We start from the raw sequence: 26,167 nt of genomic DNA, 5'->3' as shown, positions 1-26,167 counted from the left end.
ATACACAACAAATAGTCAAACCGACATAAAAAAAAATAAAATGAAAAGCAGCCGAACGTGATCAGAAATCTCAATTAGCAAGCAAGTCGCAGTAATGAAGAATTGAGTGTGTGCGCGTTCACGCAAGGGGGGGGGGGGGGGGGGGGTGATGTGATGGGCAGTGAGGCTCAGCTCACCAAAAAGAGCCGACTCTTTTGGCTCCAAAACGGCTCTTAAAAAATATACGTTTTGTATTTTGTATCAAGTCAAACAGTTTGCAATAGTTTGACTATGATTGGTGTTAAAACAATTCTAATTAAATTATTAAATTAAATCATACTCTACCTTAACCACAATGTATTTAAAAATGCATTGGTTTGTTATGAAAAAGAATGCTATTAAACATTTGCATTTAAAGTATAACTTTTTAATGTTTATAAACAAAGTGCATATAAATCTAACCATTCAAAACGAATACAACCTGAACAGTATAATTTAATATTGTATCATATCAAAGAAAAATAAATAACAATTTGCAAAACTGCAGCATCCCATAAATTGAAATAAATGTAAAAAGAAGTATGTATAACTTTTAATGTATATAAACAAAGTGCATATAAAACGTAACAATTTAAAGCGAATACAATCTGAACAACATAATATAATATTGCACCATATCAAAGAAAAGTAAATAACAATGTGCAAAACTGCAGCATCCCACTTAAAATATTAAACTGGTCCCTCTTTTCTCTCTCTTCTTTATTGCCCTGTTACAACCAACAGCACACAGCACTGCTGACCATATTTTGCTTTTATGAGAGATTTGCATTCAGAAATGCAAGCTGTCTCACTTGAGGGTCTGATGCGGTTTCTTCTCTCAGTAAATATTTGTCCCGTTTTCGAGAAGACCCTCTCAGAGGGAACGGATGTGGCCACTATGCAGTCTCCCTGTCATGACTTTAGTAAGCAGTGGGTAGACAGAAGCCTTGTTCTTCCACTAGCTCAGAGGATCTGCAGATCTTTGGAGGGGCTCCTCCAAATAGGATCTGACCTCCATTATGGCATCTGTTGAGGGATTCCTTCGTCCTGCATCCCTAGTTGATCTCTCGTCAAACAGCATCCCAACAGCAGACATTTATGGCACCACTGCTGGTGCTTCTGCTCCATCTGATCCCTCTTCTTCCTGTTGCCTGAGCCTGCTGACTGCTGGGTCTGTCTGTCCCTCCCTGCTGCCGAGGTTATTCTTTGAAGAGCCTCATCAATCGCTCTGGCATCACTGAAGGCTAACTTCTTAAACCGGGGGTCAAGTGCAGCAGTTTCTGATTGCACATGATTATATTACATTCTGTGGAACTTTCTGTCCATTTTTAAATATATTGATGAACATAGGGTGTCCATCAACTCTGTCACATGTCCTGTGGTTACATTTGCTTCTCTCTGGCGGCTGGCTGTGATTCGCTGCAGACTTTTACACAGGAGTATCATTTTTGAGGCTGTCACATAGCTGAAAAGAGAGAACAGTAACTTATTAGGTCAGGTTCATGTTTTGGCTACTGATAGTACATTGTCATCTACATATATAATACTGGAGTAAATAATAATGTAGAAATAACTGCTTACTGTACCTCTATCCACTGATCTCCACAGTGACCTGCTCAAAGGGTTCCAGGACTCTGCACACCTCCTCCACCACCTCCCATTCCTCTTGGTTCAGAACATCAACAGGTGCATTGACAATGGCCAGGGAAGACCAGATGGCATTCTTGGACTCAAGAAACTGCTTAAAACATACAATTTTGAAATACACCTTGTAGTGCAGTTTTGTTTAGGCCTCAGCCCAGCCATCCCCATCTGGTGTTGTGTAGACTTTAGTTTATCAGCACCTACTGTGCTCCTGTGGAAGTATTCCACAGCTGCTTTCACTTTGTCCACAGTGGACTTCAACACCTTCAGAGCATCTCTTACAATCAGGTTGATTGTGTGGGCAAGACATGGATGATGGGTCCATTTTAACATTGTCATGGCTTTGGTTATGTTAGTTGCATTGTCACCAACACAACAGACCACTTTTCCATCTACTTGCCATTCTCTGGCCACTCTCAACAGTTCCTCTGCCAATTTCTTTGAGGTGTGTGTCGCTGAACTCAAAGCAGTCCAGAAGACAGCTAGACGAAAAATCTTCAATGAAGTGACATGTAACCGACATGTAAGAAGTGGTTACCCTTGATGTCCAGGAGTCAGTGGTAAGGCAAACTGCAGTAGCTTTCTGGACTCTTTCCCGCACTGAAGCCTGTGTGCTCTCGTACAGTTGTGGAATACGTGATTTTGAAAGGGTTTTCCTGCTTGGAATTGTGTACATTGTATTTAGACTATTACTATAATTTCTAAAACCTCGGTCCTCCACAATCGAAAATGGCTGGAAATCGGTGGCAATCATTTTAGCCAATGCAATATCAATTTGGCCTTGTTTGGCATAAACTGGTCCATAGAACATTGCGTTGCTGTGGGTCGTGGAGTAGGCCTACTTGACTGAGTGGATACATCTCCACGTGTGCAGGTGCTGACTCCACCACTATCACTAGCAGGCCCACAAGTTTCCCGTAGCTCCGCTACAGTTAGCTTCACAGTTGGGTACACAGTTCGCATATGCCGGTGTAGGTTGTGCATAGAACCGGCTTTATATGAGATTTTGTTTTGGCAAATTCTACACTGTACTCTAACATTGTCTACATCATTAAAATGCATCCAAATGCTACTGTGCTTCAACTCATTTTCCAGCTGTTGTTTTCACAGCTGTCCTTCCTCAGCTGCTGAGTGTTGGCACGGGCCTCCCTCACGCATCTTTGGTTCATTGGTTGACACTGCGTGTCTGATTGGCAGGAACAACAGGTGAGGCTGTTCGTCTGAGCAGACAGTCAAAACGAATGTGTGTGCGCTTGAGCATTTAGGCCTATATTATTTTATTTCTTTTTTTGTTCTTTGAATTAGATAATTTAAATATTTAGATTTTTCATATCTCAATTTTTGAGCCGACTCGTTCGCGAACGACCCTTCACTAGGGGGGAGAATTCTGGCAGGGGGAAGCATTTCGGCACAACACTGGCACTGCCATCATCTTTTACCACTTCACAGAATCTTTCCCAAACATTATTTTTCTGGCCGTCCATTCTTTTTATTTTAAACTCTCCATTTCGCAGCTTTTCTCTTATTGAATTAAACTCTGACATTGTCCTTTTTGCCTCCATGGATCAACATTAACGGGAGATATGTATACTGTAGCTAAGAAAATAATACTAAGTGTATGTTGTGTAGTAAGCTGTTAGCAGCCCATGTGCCTCACCCTAATAATTTGGTCCCTTTCCCCCTCATAACTTAGCCTACTGTCCTGACTTGGTGGTGCACATGTAACCAATAGCCTAATATTGTAAGAGATTTCATTGTCTGCTTATATGCCCCCTTTATTTATCCTACGGTTCTGACTTGGTGTACAGGGAGTACACTGTAAGAACGGCCCATGTGCTGAAAACTATCGCTGTACATTTCCAAAGTGCAGAACAAATAGTTATTGATTATGTCTGTCCTAGCTCGCTCATTGTCTTAATTGAAATGACAGATTGGCATAAGGGGACAACGAGCAGATAAGAGGCATAGTTTGTACATCTCAATTGTCAGTAGCAATTGAGCAAGTCAGCCATATCTTTTCTAAAGACATAAATGTGGCCAAATTAACTGTTTCGCTGCCATTCAAGGCTTCGCTGATAGCCAAGTGTAGCGGTGGTAAGGATTCACTCCATGGCACTGAAACGAAAGCTATGCTGTACCTCATGTCATTATAAGGTACGTTACATGACACTGAATTGTATTAGCTCCTTTCAATGTGTACTTTATGCCTGTTGTGGTTGTATGCTTCTTATCGGTTTCCCTCCAATTAACCTTGTCAAAAAAATATCATCAAATTGAAGGGGTTCCCAGCTGATGACGAGTTCAATGATAAGCCAGATTTCGTAAAAAAAACATCAGTCTTGACTAAAGCGTTTTGTATGTTTACAGTCGAATACTGTAATAGACAAAGTGAACAATTACGGAGTCAGATAACTCCTAAATTCCTAACTTGGCTTTATAATTATCGCTTGGTGACCTTAATAATATTGCATTTAGAATGCGAGATGTAACAAACTTGTGATGAGGTATCATTACGCCTGTCATGTGTTCCTTAATTTACAATCTCATCTGGTCAGAGTGACATTTGCTCTTTAGACATTCCCACTGAAACACTTGATCCCAACAGGTTCCTTTTTTTGAAAGGTGTATCCGAAAACAACAACACTCAAAAACCATAAATCTTACTATGTACTCAATGCAGATGCAGTTGCTGAGGAGACCTCGGACACTGAGTGACACTGAGTGGTGCGGCCCCTGGGAGGCGGGCAACATCATCTGTTCCCGCGGGTATCCAGAGCTTCGTGCCCGCCAGCAGCACCATCAATGCCCACGCCCTGGAGCGGCTAGAGGCCTTCTTTTTTCGTGCATCACTGGAGCTGTGCCTTCTTTTTTCGTGCATCTTCGTCATCATGTCTGGCATCCCAGACTACCGCTCAGATGGGGTGGGTCTCTATGCTCACACAGACAGGCGACCTATGCAGCACGCAGAGTATATACGCAGTGCCCAGTCTCGTCAGCTCTACTAGGCACAAATCCTTGTTTTTTTCTAGGTGTATTCTGGGTACAGATTCCTACTGGCAGCAGCTGACCAGAAGATCCCAATGGCCATCTTGAACAACGGGCCTACCAGGGCCGACCACCTGGCAGAGTTCCGGGCTCATTGTTGGGAGGTACTGTCAGTCATTCAGCCCCACTGACCAGAGACAGACAGATGGCCTTACTAGGACTCCGGCCACTAATCCATAGACACTGACAACTGAACTACTCAATGGGCTCTACCTCTTGGTCATCCAGGCAGCAATACAATCAGCCTCAGGACGTTGGGCTGGAGAGATGGAAGCTTGTTTCTATGGACGTCTATGGGAAACCCTACTAGTAATGGGGGATATGCTTTATGGCTGACAGGGTGCTATTCTGAAGTTAGCACCCGCCATATTGATGGAAGTAACAATCATCCATAGAAATGAATGGTTATTATTCTACTTTCCACTTAAGTTGTCAGCATACTTCAGTTCGGCTGGCGCCTAGCCAGACTTGGCTACCCGAACGAGTGCGCTCACACACTTCCTTAAGACGGCTTGAAAAAGAGAAATAAAAGCAGCAAAAGTACTCATTGTACATTGAGACGTAGCCAGTATACACTTCTTCAAGAGTCAGAATTAACCTATAAGTCAAGAAATCTTTCATTCATTTTTACGTTTTTGCCAAAGAGATTAGTCACACAATTTTACATCTAACTAATTACATGTCAGGTGCAGTATTATTCAATGTACATGAAAACGAGTTGCATCATTTTGAATGACAACAAAGAGTGAAGAATCCTTACTGTTGACCAATCACCGATGAAGTGGCGTAGACATCAGCACAGAACTTCAGCTTGCTTCCAGAAAAAAAATTGTGCCCCCAAACAGCACAAATAAAAAAACTCACCAAAGTCCAAAACAAACAAAAAACGTCACAAAATGTCAATCTAGACGCGAACTCTACCGAACTGTTTAGGCTGAGAAGCATACGCCTTTAGCCTGTACACCATTTTAGCTAACTAGTATAAACACTCCTCTCTGTTTTTGGCTCTTTTCTCCAGCATTTTGGATTTGAGATCAAATGTTTCATATGAGCTTTTAATTTGAGGGTATTTTCATAAATGTGTTTTATCGTTTAGAAATGAAAGCATTTTATGCATCTAGTCCACCCATTTGAAAAAGTAATAAGTACTTGGTCCCATATTCCTAGTACACAATGACTACATCAAGCTTGTGACTCTACAAACTTGTTGGATGCATATGCAATTTGTTTTGGTTGTGTGTCAGATTGTTTTGCTTAAAAGGAAGTGAATGGCGAATAATGTACAGTCACTTATGGTAAAAAAGAATAGAATGTTTCTGAACACTAATGTGTAAATAAATAAGAATTTGTTCTTAACTGATTTGCCTAGTTAAATAAAAAATTAAATACCACCAAAATCAGGAATAAAGATCATGATCTTTGTGCCTCTTAATTTCTCACTCATTATTTACAATTTATTCATGATTACTCCTAATCATGGTAGCATACACATTCATGTAGGAGTGTTCTGAAACATATTTTATTATTTACAATAAGTGACCCCAAAATGAAACAATATTAATTATTCACCATTCCGTTCCTATTGGGCAAAACAATCTGAAACACAACCAAAACAATCTGAAACACAACCAAAACAATCTGAAACACAACCAAAACAATCTGAAACACAACCAAAACAATCTGAAACACAACCAAAACAATCTGAAACACAACCAAAACAATCTGAAACACAACCAAAACAAAATGCAACGCATCCAACCAGTTTGTAGCCACAAGCTTGATGTAGTCATTGGTGTAAACTTCCCCCACAAATGCATTTATATTTTAAATAAATTGTGTTTCCAAATTGATTATGTAAATCAGTTTGGAAACATGAACAAGTGCTTCAAATGTTTGCTTATCAATTGTTTTACAGACAATATCCAAAATACAAATACCGTCACATTTTTCATACAATATCCATCCACAAAGTGCCATTATAATCATAGAGCCACAGAAGGTAAGGTGACAGTTGATCTTGTTACACTGAGGTCAGAGAAGATCGTCTGTTGCTGAAATCGTTCCTGAAGCTGTGTAGTCCAGCTAGCCATCACTGACAGAGTCTCTGCCTGCAACATCTCTGGGGTGCTGAAGGAATACAGGCAACACCTGTGACCCTCAACTCCAGAACCACCACCCTGCCAGGATGCCACAGCCTTGGTCACCACCAGCGGAGACATAGCTAGGCAGTTTTCAAAGCTCCTGCTCTGGTCAAACCAGTATGTGGAGGGGTAGCCCAATAGAATCCCAAATAGAGTACACAGATTCCATGCCTCACAATGTCTCTTTTCAATTCGGTGAGGGACATTTCTCATCGCAGAATGTTGCCCAAACTGTCTAATATGAGTAAGTAAAGCATGAATCATGTCTCTGATAGCTCCCCACTGTAGCTCAGTGATGGCAGGCTGCTCCAATGAGTGACATACATCCACCACAGTCACAGTCCTCCTCAAGAGAAGTGCCTCCAAGTTTGCTATAGTTAGGGATGGGTTCACAATCAAGGAATTCTCACTGATGACCACTGTCTGGAGAGATTTAGACACAAGTTGTGCAGCCTGCAGAGAGTTTAAATACTGTTGGACCTGCTCTGCAGATGCTGTATTACTGTCATATAGCAGAGCGGGCTTCAGGCCCAAGTCCACAGCCAGGACCTGAGTAGCCAGGTTCAGACTCACAGTGGCAGAGAAGCGTTTCTTTCCAACTCGTAGACATTTGCGAGCAGCAGCAACAAAGACGTCTGAAGAAGCCATGGACTGCTCCTAGGGGAATTTGAACGTGGCAAAATTACATGCTGATTAATGAAACTCCATGCTGACCAAAACTATCAGAATCGTGTGCGTTAGTACGAGTTTTGCACCTAAAACAAGCATGCCAAAGGAACTACAGTAGCCAGCTAGCATGATAGTTAGCCTAGAAATGCATGGCTTTTGGAACCACGCTCATGCCTTCCAGTTACTTCCCACATATAATTTACTTTGACAAATTCATTAGTAGTATACAGCTCATTGATCCTAAAGTTAATCTATTCATCGATCTACCGGCACCTTTAAAGCATAACGTTACTTACTTCTGGTCGTTGCACTATTCTTCTTCTTCTTCTTCTTCTTCTTCTTCTTCTTCGGGATTGGGTTGGCGGATCGCATCCAACTTTTAAGGTGCATACCCCGCCACCTACTGTACTGGAGTGTAAAGCCAGTCATGGCTTACCGACATTAAATTATTTGAATTATTCATGTTCCAGTAAGAAAGTGAAATAGAGCCCTAGACACCACTTCCCTTCCCCCACTACACCACCCAAACACCAACCAGCCTCCCTAATCCTTTGACACAATCTCTCCCTATCTGCATCATACTGTTCACAAAATATCCACACACTCCACTGTTTCCTCCACTAAACACTCATCACACAGACCTATCATCCACAACGTGACATTCAAACCTGTGTGCCTAAACCATAGTCTACTCTACACAACTTCCTCTAACCTACATCCCATACTCCCCACCTCTTCCTTTACTGACTGGTGCATGTGATAAAAATTGCCTCCCCTTACTACTACCTTTGCCAAAGACCATCCTCTTATTAACATCATTAGGGCACAGGGACCCTCCAACTTGGTCACCATCATCCACAAGACAGGAAAGCCAGCTACTTTGAACAGTATTTTGCCACCCCCATTCTCAGAACCCTGGAACCCCCCACCAGTGTTCAAGACGCGGAGAGATTTTGCCTTCAGGTTAGGTCTGCCCCTGGCTGGGCTAGCATCGTGGAAGTACAAGGACATCATGGCCTACACCCGCTCCAAGGACACCATCGCGCGCCTAAGAGCCAGCTAAGCCGTGGACCCGCAACAGGTACGGTTAAATGTCAATCACCACAGCATCATGGATGGCTGTTCATGGTTGCCTCCCCACTAGCCAAAAGAGAACCATCGCACTCTCCCAGAAGCTTGGCTGATGCGTAAAACCCGCAAATTCAGACAAACAACGAGTTGTAATGGGATTGAGATCCAGGCTCTTCGCTGGCCATGGCAGAACACTGACATTCCTGTCTTGCAGGAAATCACGCACAGAACGAGCAGTATGGCTGGTGGCATTGTCATGCTGGAGGGTCATGTCAGGATGAGCCTGCAGGAAGGGTACCACATGAGGGAGGAGTATGCCTTCCCTGTAACGCACAGCGTTGAGATTGCCTGCAATGACAACAAGCTCAGTCCGATGATGCTGTGACACACCGCCCCAGACCATGATGGACCCTCCACCTCCAAATCGATCCCACTCCATAGTACAGGCCTTGGTGTAACGCTCATTCTTTCGACGATAACCGAGAATCCTACCCACCACCCCTGGTGAGACGAAATCGCGACTCGTCAGTGAAGAGCACTTTTTTCCAGTCCTGTCTGGTTAAGCGACGGTGGGTTTGTGCCCATAGGCGATGTTGTTGCCAGTGATGTCTGGTGAGGACCTGCCTTACAACAGGCCTACAAGCCCTCAGTCCAGCCTCTCTCAGCCTATTGCGGACCATCTGAGCACTGATGGAGGGATTGTGTGTTCCTGGTGTAACTCAGGCAGTTGTTGTTGACATCCTGTACCTGTCCCGTAGGTGTGATGTTTGGATGTACTGATCCTGTGCATGTGTTGTTACACGTGGTCTGCCACTGTGAGGATGATCAGCTGTCCGTCCTGTCTCCCTGTAGAATTGCCTTAGGCGTCTCACTGTACGGACATTGCAATTTATTGCCTTGGCCACATCTGCAGTCCTCATGCCTCCTTGCAGCATGCCTAAGGCACGTTCACGCAGATGAGAAGGGACCCTGGGTATCTGTCTTTTGGTGTTTTTCAGAGTCAGTAGAAAGGCCTCTTTAGTGTTCTAAATTTTCATAACTGTGACCTTAATTGTCTACTGTTAGTGTCTTAACGACCGTTCATTAATTGTTTGTGGTTCATTGAACAAGCATGGGAAACAGAGTTTAAACCTTTTACAATGAAGATTTGTGAAGTTATTTAGATTTTTATGAATTATCTTTGAAAGACAGGGTCCTGATAAAGGGAAGTTTCTTTTTTTGCTGAGTTTACATACTGTCACTGTGGGGACGACGTCATCGATACACTTAATGAAGCCAATGACTGATGTGGTGTACTCCTCAATGCCATCGAAGAAATCCCGGAACATATTCCAGTCTGTGCTAACAAAACAGTCCTGTAGCTTTTTTATTGATCTAGTCACGGGTGCTTCCTGCTTTAATTTTTGCTTTTAAGCAGGAATCAGAGGGATAGAATTATGGTCAGATTTGGCAAATGGAGGTCAAGGGAGTGCTTTGTATGTGTCTCTGTGTGTGGAGTGAAGGTGGTCCAGAGTTTTTTTCCCTCTGGTTGCACATTTAACATGCTGATAGAAATTTGGTGAAATGGATTTAAGTTTCCCTGCGTAAAAGTCCCCGGCTACTAGGAGCGCCGCCTCTGGGTGAGCGTTTTCTTGTTTGCTTATGGCGGAAAACTGCTCATTCAATGCTGTCTTAGTGCCAGCCCGTCTGTGGTGGTATGTAAACAGCTACAAAAAAAATACAGATGAAAACTCTCTAGGTAGATAGTGTGGTCTACAGCTTATCATGAGATACTTTGCCTCAGGTGAGCAATAGCTCGGGACTTCCGTAGATATCGTGCACCAGCTGTTATTTACAAAAATACATAGTCCGCCCCCCCTTGTCTTACCAGACGCCGCTGTTCTATCTTGCATTTACAGCGTATAACCAGCCAACTGTATATTGATAGTGTCGTCGTTCAGCCACGACTCAGTGAAGCATAAGATATTACAGTTTTGAATGTCCCGTTGGTAGTTTAATCTTCCGCTTATGTTATCTATTTTATTCTCTAAAGATTGCACGTTTGCTAGCAGAATGTAAATAAGTGGTTTATTTGCCCTCTGGACCCTTTTTCTCTGCCTCCTCTGCACGCAAATCACGGGGATCTCGGCCTGTTCCCGAGAAAGCAGTATATCATTCGCGTCAGGCTCGTTAAATTAAAAAAAGGATTCTGCCAGTCCGTGGTGAGTAATCACAGTCCTGATGTCCAGAAGTTATTTTCGGTCATAAGAGACGGTAGCGGCAACATTATGTACAAAATAAGTTACAAAATAAGTTACAAACAACGCAAATAAACAAACAAAAAAACACAATCGTTTGGGGACACGTAAAACGTCAGCCTTCTTTTCCTGCTCCATCCTGTGTTCCAATGGCACGTTGCGTTAGCTAACCCTAGTTTATCATTTTAAAAGGCTAATTGATCATTAGAAAACCCTTAGCAATTATGTTAGCAGAGGTGAAAACTGTTGTTCTGATTAAGCAATAGAACTGGCCTTCTTTAGACTAATTGAGTATCTGTAGCATCAGCATTTATGGGTTCGATTACAGGCTCAAAAATGGCCAGAAACAAAGGACTGTCTTCTGAAATAGTCAGTCTATTCTTGTTCTGAGAAATTAAGGTTATTCCATGCGAGAAATTGCCAAGAAACTGAAGATCTCGTACAACGCTGTGTACCACTCCCTTCAACAGTGACGAGGAGACTCTGGGATGCTAGCCTTCTAAGCAGTTGCAAAGATATAGCCATATCTCAGACTGGCCAATAAAAAGAAAAGATTAAGATGGGCAAAAGAAGACCACTGGACAGAGGAACTCTGTCTAGAAGGCCAGCATCCCAGAGTTACCTCTTCACTGTTGACGTTGAGACTGGTGTTTTACGGGTACTATTTAATGAATCTGCCAGTTGAGGACTTGTGAGGCGTCTGTTTCTCAAACAAGACACTCTAATGTACTTGTCCTATTGCTCAGTTGTGCACAGGGGCCTCCCACTCTTTATATTCTGGTTAGGGCCAGTTTGCGCTGTTTTGTGAAGGGAGTAGTACACAGCGTTGTACGAGATCTTCAGTTTCTTGGCAATTTCTCGCATGAAATAGCCTTCATTTCTCAGAACAAGAATAGACTGACGAGTTTCAGAAGAAAGTTTTTTTGTTTCTGGCCATTTTGAGCCTGTAAACAAACCCACAAATGCTGATGCTCCAGATAGTCAACTAGGTTTATTTGCAAACTTGGATTAGCTAACACAGGAGTGATGGTTGCTGATAATGGGCCTCTGTAGATATTCCATTTAAAAAAATCTGCCGTTTCCAGCTACAATAGTCATTTTCAACATTAATGTCTACACTGTATTTCTGATCAATGTTATTTTAATGGACATGTTTTTCTTTCAAAAACAAGGACATTTCTACATGACCCCAAACTTTTAAACAGTAGTGTAAGTGTACAAGCATGTAAAATATGTCATTATCATGTAATTTTGTCCATTACATATCTTATTGAAATACTGTAGAATTCCATTAATTCCTTTGGAGGGCTGCTCCTTCTGGGAGTGCCATATGACCAACCGGTGGCTTCGAAGGCTCTCATTGGCCAATACATAGCATCAGCAATCCAGGGTTTATATACATCATTGGTTGATACCAGCAGCTGGAGCATGGCACACACCCTTTGCTTGACTGTGGTTGAGTGGGTGTGTTTCTTTCTTTTAGAATTTCAATATGATTGATTTAATTCATACCTAGTTCAGTTTAAGTTCCCTCTAGCATTTTTAAAGATACAAATAATGTCAAAGCACTTATTTACATGGTTATTTATTGCATTAAGTTAACAATTACATAAAATGTTGAGATACTGAAAGCAATGTCATACAGTTGTAATAATGTATTAAGCAGGGAGGCACACCAGTTTCCAGACTATCACCAACAAACAATGATTTTGTGCCAACACAGTAAATATAAAGTAAATGGCCACGTTCGAGAGGATCAAAACCCTAATGAATAATAGGTAAATTGACCTGACTGACCTACAAATAAAATAACAAGATGTTATTTATGATGCAAAGTCCTTTGCAGATCAGTCAGTCGGCAGTCACCTGCAATGTCAAACAAGCCCAAGATCTTGTCCCTTATGACTGACATTTTGGTCCGAGACACCTGAAAATAAAATATGAGAAATGGATTATTCTGTTAATTCCACATTCAACTGGCAACAACCAATATTAAACATTTGACAGAAAGAATACAAGTAATTTACACAGTAATACCAATAGTTATCAAACATGAATTCTGATGTGAGGTTAATGGCCTGCCCTGTACCTCTCACGATATCCATCCTGTTATTGCACTAGATGATTGGTTGAGGGGACATCAGGTCAAAATCTGAGAGATTCCTGGCAACCCAAACTCCAGCTGCAAAGAGTCCCAAGTTGACCAGAAGGTTCCTACAGAAACAGATCGATTAGCAACGAATTAATATCATTATGTACAATTATTGGATCGTTATTGAATAATCCACTGGAGATATTCATTAATTGAGTTACAAGTTGACTCAATGACAGTTCAGTTGTGTGTGTGTGTGTGTGTGTGGGGGGGGGGGGGGGTGTTTTTAATCACAAAACCCTCCTAATTTCCAGATAATGTTATGCTAGCAACAGACTGCTGAGCAATTCGCTCAGGGCTGTTGATACCGGTATATCCAAGGGCAAAGCATGCGCATGTTTGGCAAAGAAGCTAGCTAGTTGGCTAGCTAGCTAACATGATACGTGAAACACGTTGCATTTGAAATAGGAATATTTAGCCATCTGGCCCATACCTTCTGAAATCATTTCTATCTGTAGCAAATCGACATGCGGTACTGATCCATTCCACGACACCATAACCCGGTGCCGCGATAGCCTTTTTCCCAGCTGCGCTCATCTTAAATGTTTAATGTGAGCGCTTGCCTTGATGCTAAATTATAGTTTTCCAATTTGGGGAAGAATTGACATGTAACACCATCACCGAAATACACCAGAGTCCATGCTATCCGGGATCGTTGGGACGTCCCTATCCCTTTGAAATCGACATTTCAAATGGTTAAGGGCAAAGGTTAGGGAAGGATAAATTATGTTTAGGGTTGGGGTTAAGAACGCCCCAAGGATGTGAGATAGCAACAACAGGCCTAAAAAAACTACGGTCTCCTATAGTGACCATACTCAGGTTGCTCATTTATATCTTGATCTATTCGTGTTGTTTTTAGCGTTGCATAACAGAACATGTCTGTAGCACGGTACCGTCGGTTCTTGAAACTCTGCGAAGAATGGCCACGGGACGAATCAAAGAAAGGCCGTGATTTAGGAACGTTTCTACGGCAGAGAGTAACCCATGCCTTTCGTGAAGGTGAAAACACACAGGTAGAGCTAATCCATTTACAATGTCGCACGAGAACGTCAACCAATGTGGCTAGTTATATTTAGCTAGGATGATTGGGCACCCGTCCATATCGACCTTGCAGTTGCATTTTAAAACCAACATGTTTAGCAATGTAAATCAAAGTATAGAGCTATAGTCAAGAGATGTAATTGAGTTGTGGTGAGACACGACAATCATGCAGTTAGGGCAGCACCACAGGGGGGTGGTTCACTTACAAAAACAGAAAATTAATTTGAAAACCATAACCCCCGCTACTGTTTGGTAAATTGACGAATGAGATTGAGGATGAAATGCAGCCTAACCTCTGATCAACATGATGGGTTTAGACGTATTTTGAAACAATGCATTACTCCTTTGCAAAAACACTTATTTTGAAATTGCAGGACATTTTACAGATTAAGCCTCTAAATCTTAAAAACAATCCCATATAACAGTATCTGTATGTGGATAGTTTCTAGATTATATTGTATGAACCCCCTATGAACTGATCTGATTTTTCTTGACAGCTCTCTGATCCAGAGAAGTGTGATCAAATATATGAAAGCTTGGCCCGAATCAACACTAATGTATACCGAGAAAGAGTAAGTATTCACTTATACTGCATCCCCCAAAAATGAAAATAAACATTTGCTCGAGCTGAAGAAGTCTATATCGGTCCGCTAATACAGGACTAGTAAAGGCCCAGTGCAATTTATTTTTAACTAAATGTATTTGAGTGTTTATCAGAATGTGTAACTTCAGTCTGATAATTCTTTACAAAACCGTTAATCTCAAAGTATTTGTGGAATATAAAAGTACTTGCTTCATATGTTTTCCAGTTTCTTGAAATATTTAGCAAATGCAAGTTATTTATATGTGAACTGAAATGGTCTATTAATTTCTTCCATTTTAGTAGACACTCTTTTCCGGAGCAATTTACAGTAGTGAGTAGAGGTCGGCCGATTATGATTTTTCAACACCGATACCGATTATTGGAGGACCAAAAAAAACGATAACGATTAATCGGCCAATTTTTAAATAAAAATTAAAAATTAAATGTTTTATTTTATTTATTTGTAATAATGACAATTACAACAATACTGAATATTTTAACTTAATATGATACATCAATAAAAATCAATTTAGCCTCAAATAAATAATGAAACATGTTAAATTTGGTTTAAATAATGCAAAAACAAAGTGTTGGAGAAGAAAGTAAAAGTGCAATATGTGCCATGTAAAAAAGCTAATGTTTAAGTTCCTTGCTCAGAACATATGAAAGCTGGTGGTTCCTTTTAACATGAGACTTCAAAATTCCAAGGTAATATTCGCAGGTTGTAGTTAATATAGTATTTATAGGACTATTTCTCTCTATACCATTTGTATTTCATATACCTTTGACTATTGGATGTTCTTATAGGCACTTTAGTATTTCCAGTGTAACAGTATAGCTTCCGTCCCTCTCCTCGTCCCTACCTGGGCTCGATCCAGCAACACATCGACAACAGCCACCCTCGAAGCATCGTTACCCATCGCTCCACAAAATCCACGGCCCTTGCAGTGCAAGGGGAACAACTACTCCAAGTCTCAGGCGTGTGACGTTTGAAACGCTATTAGCGCGCACCCCGCTAACTAGCTAGCCATTTCACATCGGTTACACCAGCCTAATCTCAGGAGTTGATAGGTTTGAAGTCATAAACAGCTCAATGCTTGAAGCATTGCGAAGAGCTGCTGGCAAAACGCACAAAAGTGCTGTTTGAATGAATGCTTACGAGCCTGCTACTGCCTACCATCGCTCACTCAGATTGCTCTATCAAATATCAAATCATAGACTTAATTATAACATAACGCACAGAAATACGAGCCTTTGGTCATTAATATGGTTGAATCCGGAAACTATCATTTAGAAAACAAAACGTTTATTATTTCAGTGAAATACGGAACCGTTCGGTATTTTATCTAATGGGTGGCATCACTAAGTCTCAATATTGCTGTTACATTGTACCACCTTCAATGTTATGTCATAATTGCGTAAAATTCTGGCAAATTAGTTCGCAACGAGCCAGGCGGCCCAAACTGTTGCATATACCCTGACTCTGCGTGCAATGAACACAAGAGAAGTGACACAATTTCACCTGGTTAATATTGCCTGCTAACCTGGATTTCTTTTAGCTAAATATGCAGGTTTAAATATATACTTCTGTGTATTGATTTTAAGAAAGGCATTGATGTTTATGGTTAGGTACACGTTGGAGCAACGACAGTCCTTTTTTGTGAATGCGCACCGCATCGATTATATGCAACGCAGGACATGCTAGATAATCTAGTAATATCATCAACCTTTTGTAGTTAGCTAGTGATTATGATTGATTGTTTTTTATACGATAAGTTTAATGCTAGCTAGCAACTTACCTTGGCTTCTTACTGCATTCGCGTAACAGGCAGGCTCCTTGTGGAGTGCAATGAGAGGCAGGTGGTTAGAGTGTTGGACTAGTTAACTGTAAAGTTGTAAGATTGAATCCCCGAGCTGACAAGGTTAAAATCTGTCGTTCTGCCCCTGAACAAGGCAGTTAACCCACTGACTTGCCTAGTTAAATAAAGGTGTAAAAAAAAATAATAAATTGGCCAAATCAGTGTCCAAAAATACCGATTTCCGATTGTTATGAAAACTTGAAATCGGCCCTAATTAATCGGCCATTTCGATTAATCGGTCAACCTCTAGTAGTGAGTGCATATATTTTCATACGTTTTCATTCTGGGAATCGAACCCACAATCCTAGCATTGTAAGCGCCATGCTCTACCAACTGAGCCACATCACAGACCACTTGACATCTCAATGTACTGAATTACTGTATTGTGCATTGTTTTTCTTCATGGTGATGGCAAGTCTATAGGTACAAACCTAGATGACCAACCTATGTACAATACAGTCATGTACATTTACATTGTGGTTTGTAAGGATGATAAATTACTGCATAGAAAGTGGTTGTTTTACTTGTTTTTGATCAAGACAAATATTTAATTTGATGGGGTGATTTGTGTCTTTGCCCATAACACCTTTTGATATAAATGTTTGAGGACAGGGGTTTGTTCTTTGTCATTCTAATGGTATCCAGAATCGCAGAGAAAGGGTCAGGGCAACAACACTTACAACACAACAACACTTACAATTCCAACTATTGAATCCTGCAAGATATACAACTACCTTTTCGGCCAAAGTGGAGATGCGGAAAACATTTTTTGGCCTGTGCTACAGACGTTTATATCGGTCTGCTAATACTAGTAAAGGCCCAGTGCAGTACTTTTTTAATTTTATAAATATATTATTTTAATTCAGATTTTTCAGGGGGTGCTGCAGCACCCTACTATGGGAACATATCTTTCATATAGACAGAGTAAAGACATAGCTAATTAGCACAAGTGGCAGCCTATCTAGTGTGCTCCGAACACCTATGTGTAAGCTAACTGGAGAGGAAGTTCATCAACTGGAGGCACAACGTGTATGGATCTTTGCAAAACAGCTAGAGTAAATATATTTTTATTTTATTTGAAAGATTCTTTCTCGCTGACATGTACGATAAGAGGCATATCAGCACTTTTCGAAAACCATTTAGAAAGCAATGATTATTATTTCTAAACGTTAAACAGAACGTCGGAATTGTAGTTTAACAGAGCCAAATGTGGGGGAATGTAATGGCTGAAAACCCTACATATGGAGAAGGGTTTTCAAGAGCTATAGTCCACAGCAATGACCATACACAGAGCGATGTCTGTTCATTACACGTGCATTTGCTTGTTGCAGCAGCTATGAAAGATCTGGGAGAAAGCCAATTGATGAAGTTGTGTGTCAATGAGGGTTATCGTTGCCTCTAACTCCTGTAATATCTGTTCACAGTTCCCCCGCACAAGAGATACCAGTTTTACAGGTGTCACAGTGGAAGAATGTAGAATGCTATTAGCAACAGGTATGGCCACATAGTCCCAAGTACATCACATTCATTATTTATGCATACAGATACATTAGGGATGGGCAACTGGTGGCCTGCGCTTTTGTAGGCCCACAGATCAATTCACAAGCAGTTTCTCTCATGTCAGTCACTTGCTAGGATTCCATCCAATTGGCGACAGATTTTCATGCACATATTTTCTTTATTCAGATTTTAGAATATTTGCATTTTCCCACCAGTGGTCTTTCCACCAAACCAACCTCTTGCACGTCCAAATCAGTCCCTGATGATGTTATGCACACAAACTACTTTTTCGCTTAAGTTTTCATGTACTGAACAAAAATCTAAAGTTCTGTAGTAGCAAATGTGCCTACTCTGGTCACAGCACATGTGCTCTAGTCATCAGCTTGCAGATACAGTGCCTGTAGGGTAGTCTACATAATGAGGTTATTATGAATGAGCAAGAATATATATATTGTGGGAGACTCCCCAAACATATGGAAGAAGCTACTCTGGTCAGATGAGACTGAAATTGAGCTTTTTGGCCATCAAGGAAAACGCTATGTTTGGCGCAAACCCAACACCTCTCATCACCCTGAGAACACCATCCCCACAGTGAAGCATGGTGGTGGCAGTATCATGCTGTAGGGATGTGTTTCTTCGGCAGGGACTGGGAAACTGGTCAGAATTGAAGGAATGATGGATGGCGCTAAATACAGGGAAATTCTTGAGGGGAAACAGTCTTCCAGAGATTTGAGACTGGGACGGAGGTTCACCTTCCAGCAGGACAATGACCCTAAGCATACTGCTAAAGCAGCACTCGAGTGGTATAAGGGGAAACAATTAAATGTCTTGGAATGGCCTAGTCAAAGCCCATACATTAATCCAATTGAGAATCTGTAGTATTGCTTAAAAATTGCTGTACGCCAGCAGAACCCATCCGACTAGAAGGAGCTGGAGCAGTTTTGCCTTGAAGAATGGGCAAAAAATCCCAGTGGCGAGATGTGCCAAGCTTATGGAGACATACCCCAAGAAACTTGCAGCTGTAATTGCTACAAAAGGTGGCTCTACAAAATATTGACTTTGGGGAAGTGAATATTTATGCATGCTCAAGTTTTCAATTTTTTTTGTCTTATTTCTTGTTTCACAATAAATAAATACAAATTGTATCTTCAAAGTGGTAGGCATGTTGTGTAAATCAAATGATACAATCCCCCCAAAAATCAATTTTAATTCCAGGTTGTAAGGCAACTAAATAAGAAAAATGCAAAGAGGGTGAATACTTTCGCAAGCCACTGTATATAAATATTTGCGCATGAAGCCGTTTCCACCGCCATTTCTCACATAATTAATTTGACCTACACAAAAAGATCCTGCCATGTTGAATGAACAAATGATCTATCTGATCGATTCCTGTTTCCATCCCTTCTGTCATTATTTGACTTTATATTGTATGACTTTACTTGCATAAAAACTGTGGATGGAATCGTGGTTTCTGACTCACTCAATTAGCTAACATTTTTAAGATTGGTAAGTTAGTCTAGCCAGCAATCTAAAGTTGTATTAGTCATGATCAAATTACCGACCAGGGCGTTGATTTTGTTAGTCACTCTAACTCAGATATCATATTCAAAACTGCAGACAAATTCTCCACCCTATGGCAAAAGTAGTAGAATTGCAGGAAATTAACTATAAAAAAAAAATAATACCCCCACTGTGAAGAGGGGGGCCGCTAAAGTGATGCTAGGGCCAGCTGTGACTGCATGTGTGGGTATGGATAATTAGACCCGCAAGCCACTGCGGCCTATCATGATGAGTTCAGATTTTGAGGCCCCCGTCACTGCCCATCCCTGAGCTAAATGAATATAACATAATTGGTCTAGTTTTGTGGCAATAAATTAACCAACTCAAATCAAAATGCTATTACATTTTCAGGACATACATACTTCCCTATTTCTCTTCAATAATACCAGATCTTCTACTACATGACAAAGTATGTGGACACATGGTTGTCGAACATCTCATTCAGAAATCATGGGCATTAATATGGAGTTGGTCCCCCTTTGCTGCTATAACAGCCTCCACTTTTCTGGGAAGGCTTTCCACTAGATGTTGGAACATCGCTGCAGGGAATTGCTTCGGTTCAGCCAGAAAAGCATTAGTGAGGTCGGGCGCTGAGGTTGGGCGATTAGGACTGGCTCGCAGTCGGTGTTCCAATTCATCCCAAAGGTGTTCGATAAGGGTTGAGGTCAGGCCAGTTAAATTCTTCCACACTGATCTCGAAGGGACAGCAGTGGAGAAGGTGGAAGGTTTTAAGTTCCAGGGCATACACATCACAGACAAACTGAAATGGTCCACCCACACAGTGTGTTGATCAACCTCAGGAGGCTGAAGAAATTTGGCTTGTCACCCAAAACCCCGACAAACTTTTTCAGATGCACAATCGAGAGCATCCTTTTGGGCTGTATCACAGCCTGGTACTGCCGTCACACTGCACAACAACAAGGCTCTCCAGAGGGTGGAGAGTATATACTGTATATTATACAATCTACTGCACCTTGCCTATGCCGCTTGGCCATCGCTCATCCGTATACTTATATGTACATGCTCTCATTCACCCCTTTAGATTTGTGTGTATTAGGTACCTGTTGAGGAATTGTTAGATTACTTGTTAAATATTACTGCACTGTCGGAACTAGAAGCACAAGCATGTTGCTACGCTTGCATTAACATCTGCTAACCATGTGTATGTGACATATAACATTTTATTTGATAAACCATTTCTTTATGAACCTCGCTTTGTGCATGGGGGCATTATCATGCTGAAACAACACAAAGTTGGAAGCACAGAGTTGTCTAGAATTTTACATACTGACTTGTTTGAAAGGTGGCATCCTATGACGGTGCCACGTTGAATGTCACTAAGCTCTTCAGTAAGGCCATTCTACTGCCAATGTTTGTCTTTGGAGATTGTATGGCTGTGTGCTCAATTTTAAACACCTGTCAGCAACGGATGTGGCTCAAATAGCTGAATCCACTAATTTGAAGGGGTGTCCACATACTTTGGGTGTATATAGTGTATTAATGTTTCATGTCTGCTTCTGTCAGTCTTAGACACCTGAAGTGTTAATCTGACTCATACCACCATCTAGTGGACTTTGAGGATACCAACATGTTCAGAGAAGCTTTTTTCTACAAGAGGAGAAACAGACTGGCACTCTAGCCTGGAGGCCCTTTTGCAGTCTAGACACCTGCACACTTTCAGCAGGAGGCTGGCACCCAGGCTAAAGGAAATCCACAGGGTGTTGTTCTGAATATGCATGGTTGGTTCTGATGTCTCTCTAACCCCTCATCTCTTCCACCTCAGGTAACATGCAGCAGATGGATGAGAAGAAGAAGGGCTTGTGGAAAACTCTCACGGAGCGATTCTCCACCAAACAAGATGTCACCCCTGAGAAGGCTCCTGAGAACAAGTAGCACTTCTGTATGTTTTCTTTCCCCTTCAGCCACTTTAGAAATAACCAAATAAATAAGAATAATGTTTTATCTTGTAATTTTAGCAGGGCCATTGTAACATACAGAATAAATGACTGAGCACAGAAAGTCTGACTGAAATGTTTTTAAAGTGGCAATCAGCAGTAGAAAAAATAAAGCGGACTCCCCTGTTCCAGTAAAAAGCTGAGGGATGGGGCTGGAGAACTGTAACTATTCTCAAATTCATAGACGGAACTATGGATGCAAGGACTGACCATTCATGATATCAAACATATAGTTAACCTTGTTTTGAGGCTGTATAGTGTTTGTTTACAAAAATTGAGTAAGACAAGCTCATATTTTAGGTTCTGATAGGGTACAACAGTTGAACCAAGCTCATGAGGCATTTCAAAGTTATATTCTTCAAGATTCAATATCAATTTATAAGTCCAAAAATGGATGTAGCAACTGATCAAATCAGTTTGTCATGTGCGCTGAATACAACAGGTGTAGATCTTACAGTGAAATGCTTACTTACAGGCTCTAACCAATAGTGCAAAAAAGCTATTAGGTGAACATTAGGTGGGTAAAGAAATAAAACAATAGTAAAAAGACAGGCTATATACAGTAGCGAGGCTACATACAGACACCAGTTAGTCGGGCTGATTTGAGGTAGTATGTACATGTAGATATGGTTAAAGTGACTATGCATATATGATGAACAGAGAGTAGCAGTAGCGTAAAAAGGGTTGGCGGGTGGTGGGTGGGACACAATGCAGATAGCCCGGTTAGCCAATGTGCGGGAGCACTAGTTGGTCGGCCCAATTGAGGTAGTATGTACATGAATGTATAGTTAGTGACTATGCATATATGATGAAAAGAGAGTAGCAGCAGCGTAAAAAGAGGGGTGGGGGCACACAATGCCAATAGTCCGGGTAGCCATTTGATTACCTGTTCAAGAGTCTTATGGCTTGGGGGTAAAAACTGTTGAAGCCTTTTTGTCCTAGACTTCGCACTCCGGTACCGCTTGCCATGCGGTAGTAGAGAGAACAGTCTATGACTGGGGTGGCTGGGGTCTTTGACAATTTTTAGGGCCTTCCTCTGACACCACCTGGTGTAGAGGTCCTGGATGGCAGGCAGCTTAGCCCCAGTGATATACTGGTCCATACGCACTACCCTCTGTCATGTCTTGCGGTCAGTGGCCGAGCAATTGCCGTACCAGGCAGTGATGCAACCAGTCAGGATGCTCTCGATGTTGCAGCTCTAGAACCTTTTGAGGATCTCAGGACCCATGCCAAATCTTTTTAGTTTGCTCCTTTAAAAGGTTAAATGCAACAGTTTTTATTTCAATATCAAATCATTTCTGGGTTACAGTAAGATACCTTACTGTGATAGTTTTCAATTAAAATGGTGAAAGAACAATTTCTCAAGCAGGATGCTTTTGCTCTCCGAGTGGTCTGAGGGGGGAAAAGGAAAACTGTTCTTGGCAGAGCGGTTTGGAACTCTTTTCTTATTGGCCTCATTTGAACAAATCCACAGTATTATTCCAACCTCTGAGAATATGTATAAATAGACACAGGAAAGTCACTGACTGCTCTGGGCTTTTAAATGCTATTCAAACACAGCCTTTTACATGGAGCAGGCAATTTTCCATATAACAGACGTTGCTCAAATGCCCTAGCATTGGGTAGATTAACGTCTAGGAAAGCAAAGTAAACAAACCAGTGCAAAGAGAGCATAAGTTCAATCATAGAAATCAGTGTTTGCAGTGTAGTGGACATCTCATAAATTCAAGAATCCATCTTCAGGACAAGTAAAAAATATATTTTTAACAACAGGCAATTCTAATTCAAATCTGATGTACTTAAGGCTTTGCTGGCATGTACTTTCCTTGTAATAAGAGTTGGCACAATAAATCAGTTCTCTGCAAAGCCATGGTAAGCTTCGACAGAAATATTGGATACATTTAAGAGTAAAGATGGGGTTTCTGAAATCTTGCAAAAACTAAGCACCAATTTCTTCAATGGAGATTAGTTTATGGGATAAACATTTATGTAAAAAAACAACGCAGTAGCATACGAATGGCTTAATTGTTTAGACCTTGGAGCTGTCAATACAAAGGCTATGCAATATAAGAGTTTTTGATAACCATATAGGAATGATGGTAGATGTTTCTGGGGTAATATGGCAATTTCTAAACAATTGTTTTATTATCAATAACATTCTGCAATGTAATGAATTAAGATCATATTACTGATGTTGAGCATTGTTGCCTCATACAATTGTAGGCACAACACATAGTATAGCCATTTTTTGAAAATGTGGTTTAGTGCAAAAAATCTTTTAATATAAATGCAAACCAGTAAGACCACATTTTGGTGCCAATATCAACTGACATAGTTATTTCAACAGGAATAAAGATCTTTCAGAACCTGGGAGAAACCAAGTACGGCACAGTGTTGCCTACTCCTCCTTTCCATCCTCATCCGGGTTCTCTCTCCAGATGCAGTAGTTGAGGGAGGTGGCCAAGCACAGCCATGCCTGGTAGGGTGTCAGGAGCAGGCTGGTAGTGCGATTGACCGGATACCAGGGTGCCATGGTGGCTCCAACAGCACCAGTCAGCATCACTATCTTGATGAGGGCCTGGGGGAGAGACAACACAAAATGGCTCATATGTCATGTCACACTCACTGTAGCAGAATGGAGGTGGTTTTTATAATGTACTGTGTCTATGGATCACCTATTGGAAAAATTATATCATTGAGTGTACTGCTCTTTTTTTGTTTTTATTCATCAACTCCCCATTACCCCAAAACCTGAAGCCATGAGCCCACAACCTTTGCATTATCTTATCACCATTTTCAACTTGTGTGCACCAAAGAAGATGGGAGTCCAGGCCCAGTCCAGGCCCAGTTGAGAGCCAGCTGCAGTCCCAAAGGTTCCACAGCATCCTCAGTGAACCCCCCACACTCCTTCCACACCAGGTAGGAGCCATACCTATCAGGGTGATCATCAACAATAAGATGCAAGTCAGTTCCATATTTCATGATCCGTTTAATAAAACAAGTGGGAAGATGTTTTTCTGAATGAAGTGCGTGGAGCAGATTTCCAACAGATTCAGTTGGGAAACAAAATATATTTTCTAGAATCTATACTGAACAAAAATAAACACAACAAGTAAAGTATTGGTCCCATGTTTCATGAGCTGAAATTAAAGAATCCAGAAATGTTCCATATGCACAAAAATCTTGTTTCTCATTTTGTGCACAAATATGTTTACATCCCTATTAGTGAGCATTTCTCCTTTGTCAATATAATCCATCCACCTGAGAAGTCTGGCATATCAAGAAGCTGATTAAACAGCATGATCATTACACAGGTGCAACTTGTACTGGGGACAATAAAAGGCCACTCTAAAATGTGCAGTTTTGTTAAAACACAATGCCACAGATGTCTCAAGTTTTGAGGGAGTGTGCAATTGGCATGCAGACTGCAGGAATGTCCACCAGAGCTGTTGCCAGAGAATTGAATGTTAATTTCTCTACCATATCATTTTAGAGAATTTGGCAATAAGTCCAACCAGCGTCACAACCGCAGACCAGATGTTACCACTCCAGCCTAGGACCTCCACATCCGGCTTCTTTACCTGCGGGATCGTCTGAGACCAGGCACCCGGACAGCTGATGAAACTCAGGAGTATTTCTGTCTGTAATAAAAAAAAATGTGGGAAAAAACTCATTCTGATTGGTTGGGCCTGGCTCCCCAGTGGGTGTGCCCCTGCCCAATCATGTGAAATCCATAGATTAGAGCCTAATGAATTTATTTCAATTGACAGATTTCCTGATTTGAACTGTAACTCAGTAAAGTTGTTGAAATTGTTGCGTTTATATTTTTTGTTCAGTATAGATCGGTGTAGATTTACAGAACCATATTGGTTGACTTACAGTAATTACAATGTGATAACACAGAAGGGGCTTAGGTGATTGTTTTCAACCTAGCAGAGTATGTTGTCTGACACTCACTCCATGCCTGTGTAGAGGGTAGTCCACACTATAGGCAACGCAGAATTGGGTGGACGCCATGGCGGCTTGTTGAGAGTGGGGTACCAAGTCTTCACCTGCTTGCCTGTGATGTAACCTCAATAGAGCCCTCCTAGATGAGGCAGGGCAGTCAGGCAAAGCATTGGCAGCTACGACATGTCTGGAGAAGCGAGGGAGCTGTTAATGATTAGTTCATTATAAACTGGGTGGTTCTAACCCTGAATTGGTTGATTGATTGATTGGCTGACAGCCATGGTATATCAGACCGTACACCGCGGGTATGACAAAACATATTTTTACTTCTGTAATTACATTGGTAACCAGTTTATAATAGCAATAAGGCACCTCAGGGGTTTGTGGTATATGGCCAATATATTATGGCTAAGGGCTGTAATATAGCCACACCCCCTCGGGCCTTATTGCTTAAATATATACTGGTTAAACCTGTTAATTATTATTCTGTAAAATGTATTAGACTTGCAAAATTAGGCTATAATTTGATGTCTATTATTGCAACTTCAAGGGAAACTTCAATATTGTTCAACTTCATAATTGGTTTGATGCCATTCCACATACTCTACATGGTGAAAAGTATGTGGACACCTGCTTGTCTAACATCTCATTCCAAAATCATGGGCATTAGTATGGATTGGTCCCCCCTTTGTTGCTATAACAGCCTATACTCTTCTCGGAAGGCTTTCCACTAGATGTTAGAAC

The 26,167-nt window shown here is 41.2% G+C and overlaps 3 protein-coding genes and 1 pseudogene across 3 annotated transcripts; 1 reads left to right on the top strand and 3 right to left on the bottom strand.

Moving 5' to 3' along the window:
* Positions 1 to 5,319: 5,319 nt before the first annotated feature.
* Positions 5,320 to 7,866, bottom strand: c7h1orf74 (chromosome 7 C1orf74 homolog). Its single transcript, XM_071162310.1, has 2 exons — positions 7,814 to 7,866; positions 5,320 to 7,505 (listed from the first exon to the last, which is right to left on the bottom strand). The coding sequence occupies exon 2, from the start codon at positions 7,494 to 7,496 to the stop codon at positions 6,690 to 6,692; it is 807 nt and encodes a 268-aa protein (XP_071018411.1). The 5' UTR covers positions 7,497 to 7,505; positions 7,814 to 7,866; the 3' UTR covers positions 5,320 to 6,689.
* A 4,528-nt stretch (positions 7,867 to 12,394) lies between these two features.
* Positions 12,395 to 13,701, bottom strand: LOC139413681 (mitochondrial import receptor subunit TOM6 homolog). The gene is made up of 3 exons (XM_071161341.1): positions 13,411 to 13,701; positions 12,915 to 13,039; positions 12,395 to 12,752 (listed from the first exon to the last, which is right to left on the bottom strand). The coding sequence occupies exons 1-2, from the start codon at positions 13,512 to 13,514 to the stop codon at positions 12,943 to 12,945; spliced, it is 201 nt and encodes a 66-aa protein (XP_071017442.1). The 5' UTR covers positions 13,515 to 13,701; the 3' UTR covers positions 12,395 to 12,752; positions 12,915 to 12,942.
* On the top strand, positions 13,645 to 21,553 carry LOC139413680 (ubiquinol-cytochrome-c reductase complex assembly factor 2-like). Its single transcript, XM_071161340.1, has 4 exons — positions 13,645 to 13,990; positions 14,516 to 14,590; positions 17,885 to 17,954; positions 21,304 to 21,553. Exons 1-4 carry the CDS (start codon positions 13,853 to 13,855, stop codon positions 21,411 to 21,413), a joined length of 393 nt encoding a protein of 130 aa, XP_071017441.1. The 5' UTR covers positions 13,645 to 13,852; the 3' UTR covers positions 21,414 to 21,553.
* A 2,320-nt stretch (positions 21,554 to 23,873) lies between these two features.
* Positions 23,874 to 25,608, bottom strand: LOC139414395 (translocator protein-like; annotated as a pseudogene).
* Between the last annotated feature and the right edge of the window lie 559 nt (positions 25,609 to 26,167).

This window comes from Oncorhynchus clarkii, chromosome 7 (assembly GCF_045791955.1).
Source record: "Oncorhynchus clarkii lewisi isolate Uvic-CL-2024 chromosome 7, UVic_Ocla_1.0, whole genome shotgun sequence".
Taxonomy (NCBI): Eukaryota; Metazoa; Chordata; class Actinopteri; order Salmoniformes; family Salmonidae; genus Oncorhynchus; species Oncorhynchus clarkii.
This window is presented reverse-complemented; position numbering and strand designations above follow the sequence as displayed.

Bases quoted from the DNA above. Each gene is read 5' to 3' on its own strand.
- c7h1orf74 (XM_071162310.1), bottom strand. From the start codon at position 7,496: ATGGCTTCTTCAGACGTCTTTGTTGCTGCTGCTCGCAAATGTCTACGA.
- LOC139413681 (XM_071161341.1), bottom strand. From the start codon at position 13,514: ATGAGCGCAGCTGGGAAAAAGGCTATCGCGGCACCGGGTTATGGTGTC. The intron at 13,040-13,410 runs GTATGGGCCAGA...CTGTTTCTGTAG, and splicing joins GATAGAAATGATTTCAGAAG to GAACCTTCTGGTCAACTTGG.
- LOC139413680 (XM_071161340.1), top strand. From the start codon at position 13,853: ATGTCTGTAGCACGGTACCGTCGGTTCTTGAAACTCTGCGAAGAATGG. The intron at 13,991-14,515 runs GTAGAGCTAATC...TTTTCTTGACAG, and splicing joins GTGAAGGTGAAAACACACAG to CTCTCTGATCCAGAGAAGTG. The intron at 14,591-17,884 runs GTAAGTATTCAC...ATCTGTTCACAG, and splicing joins CTAATGTATACCGAGAAAGA to TTCCCCCGCACAAGAGATAC.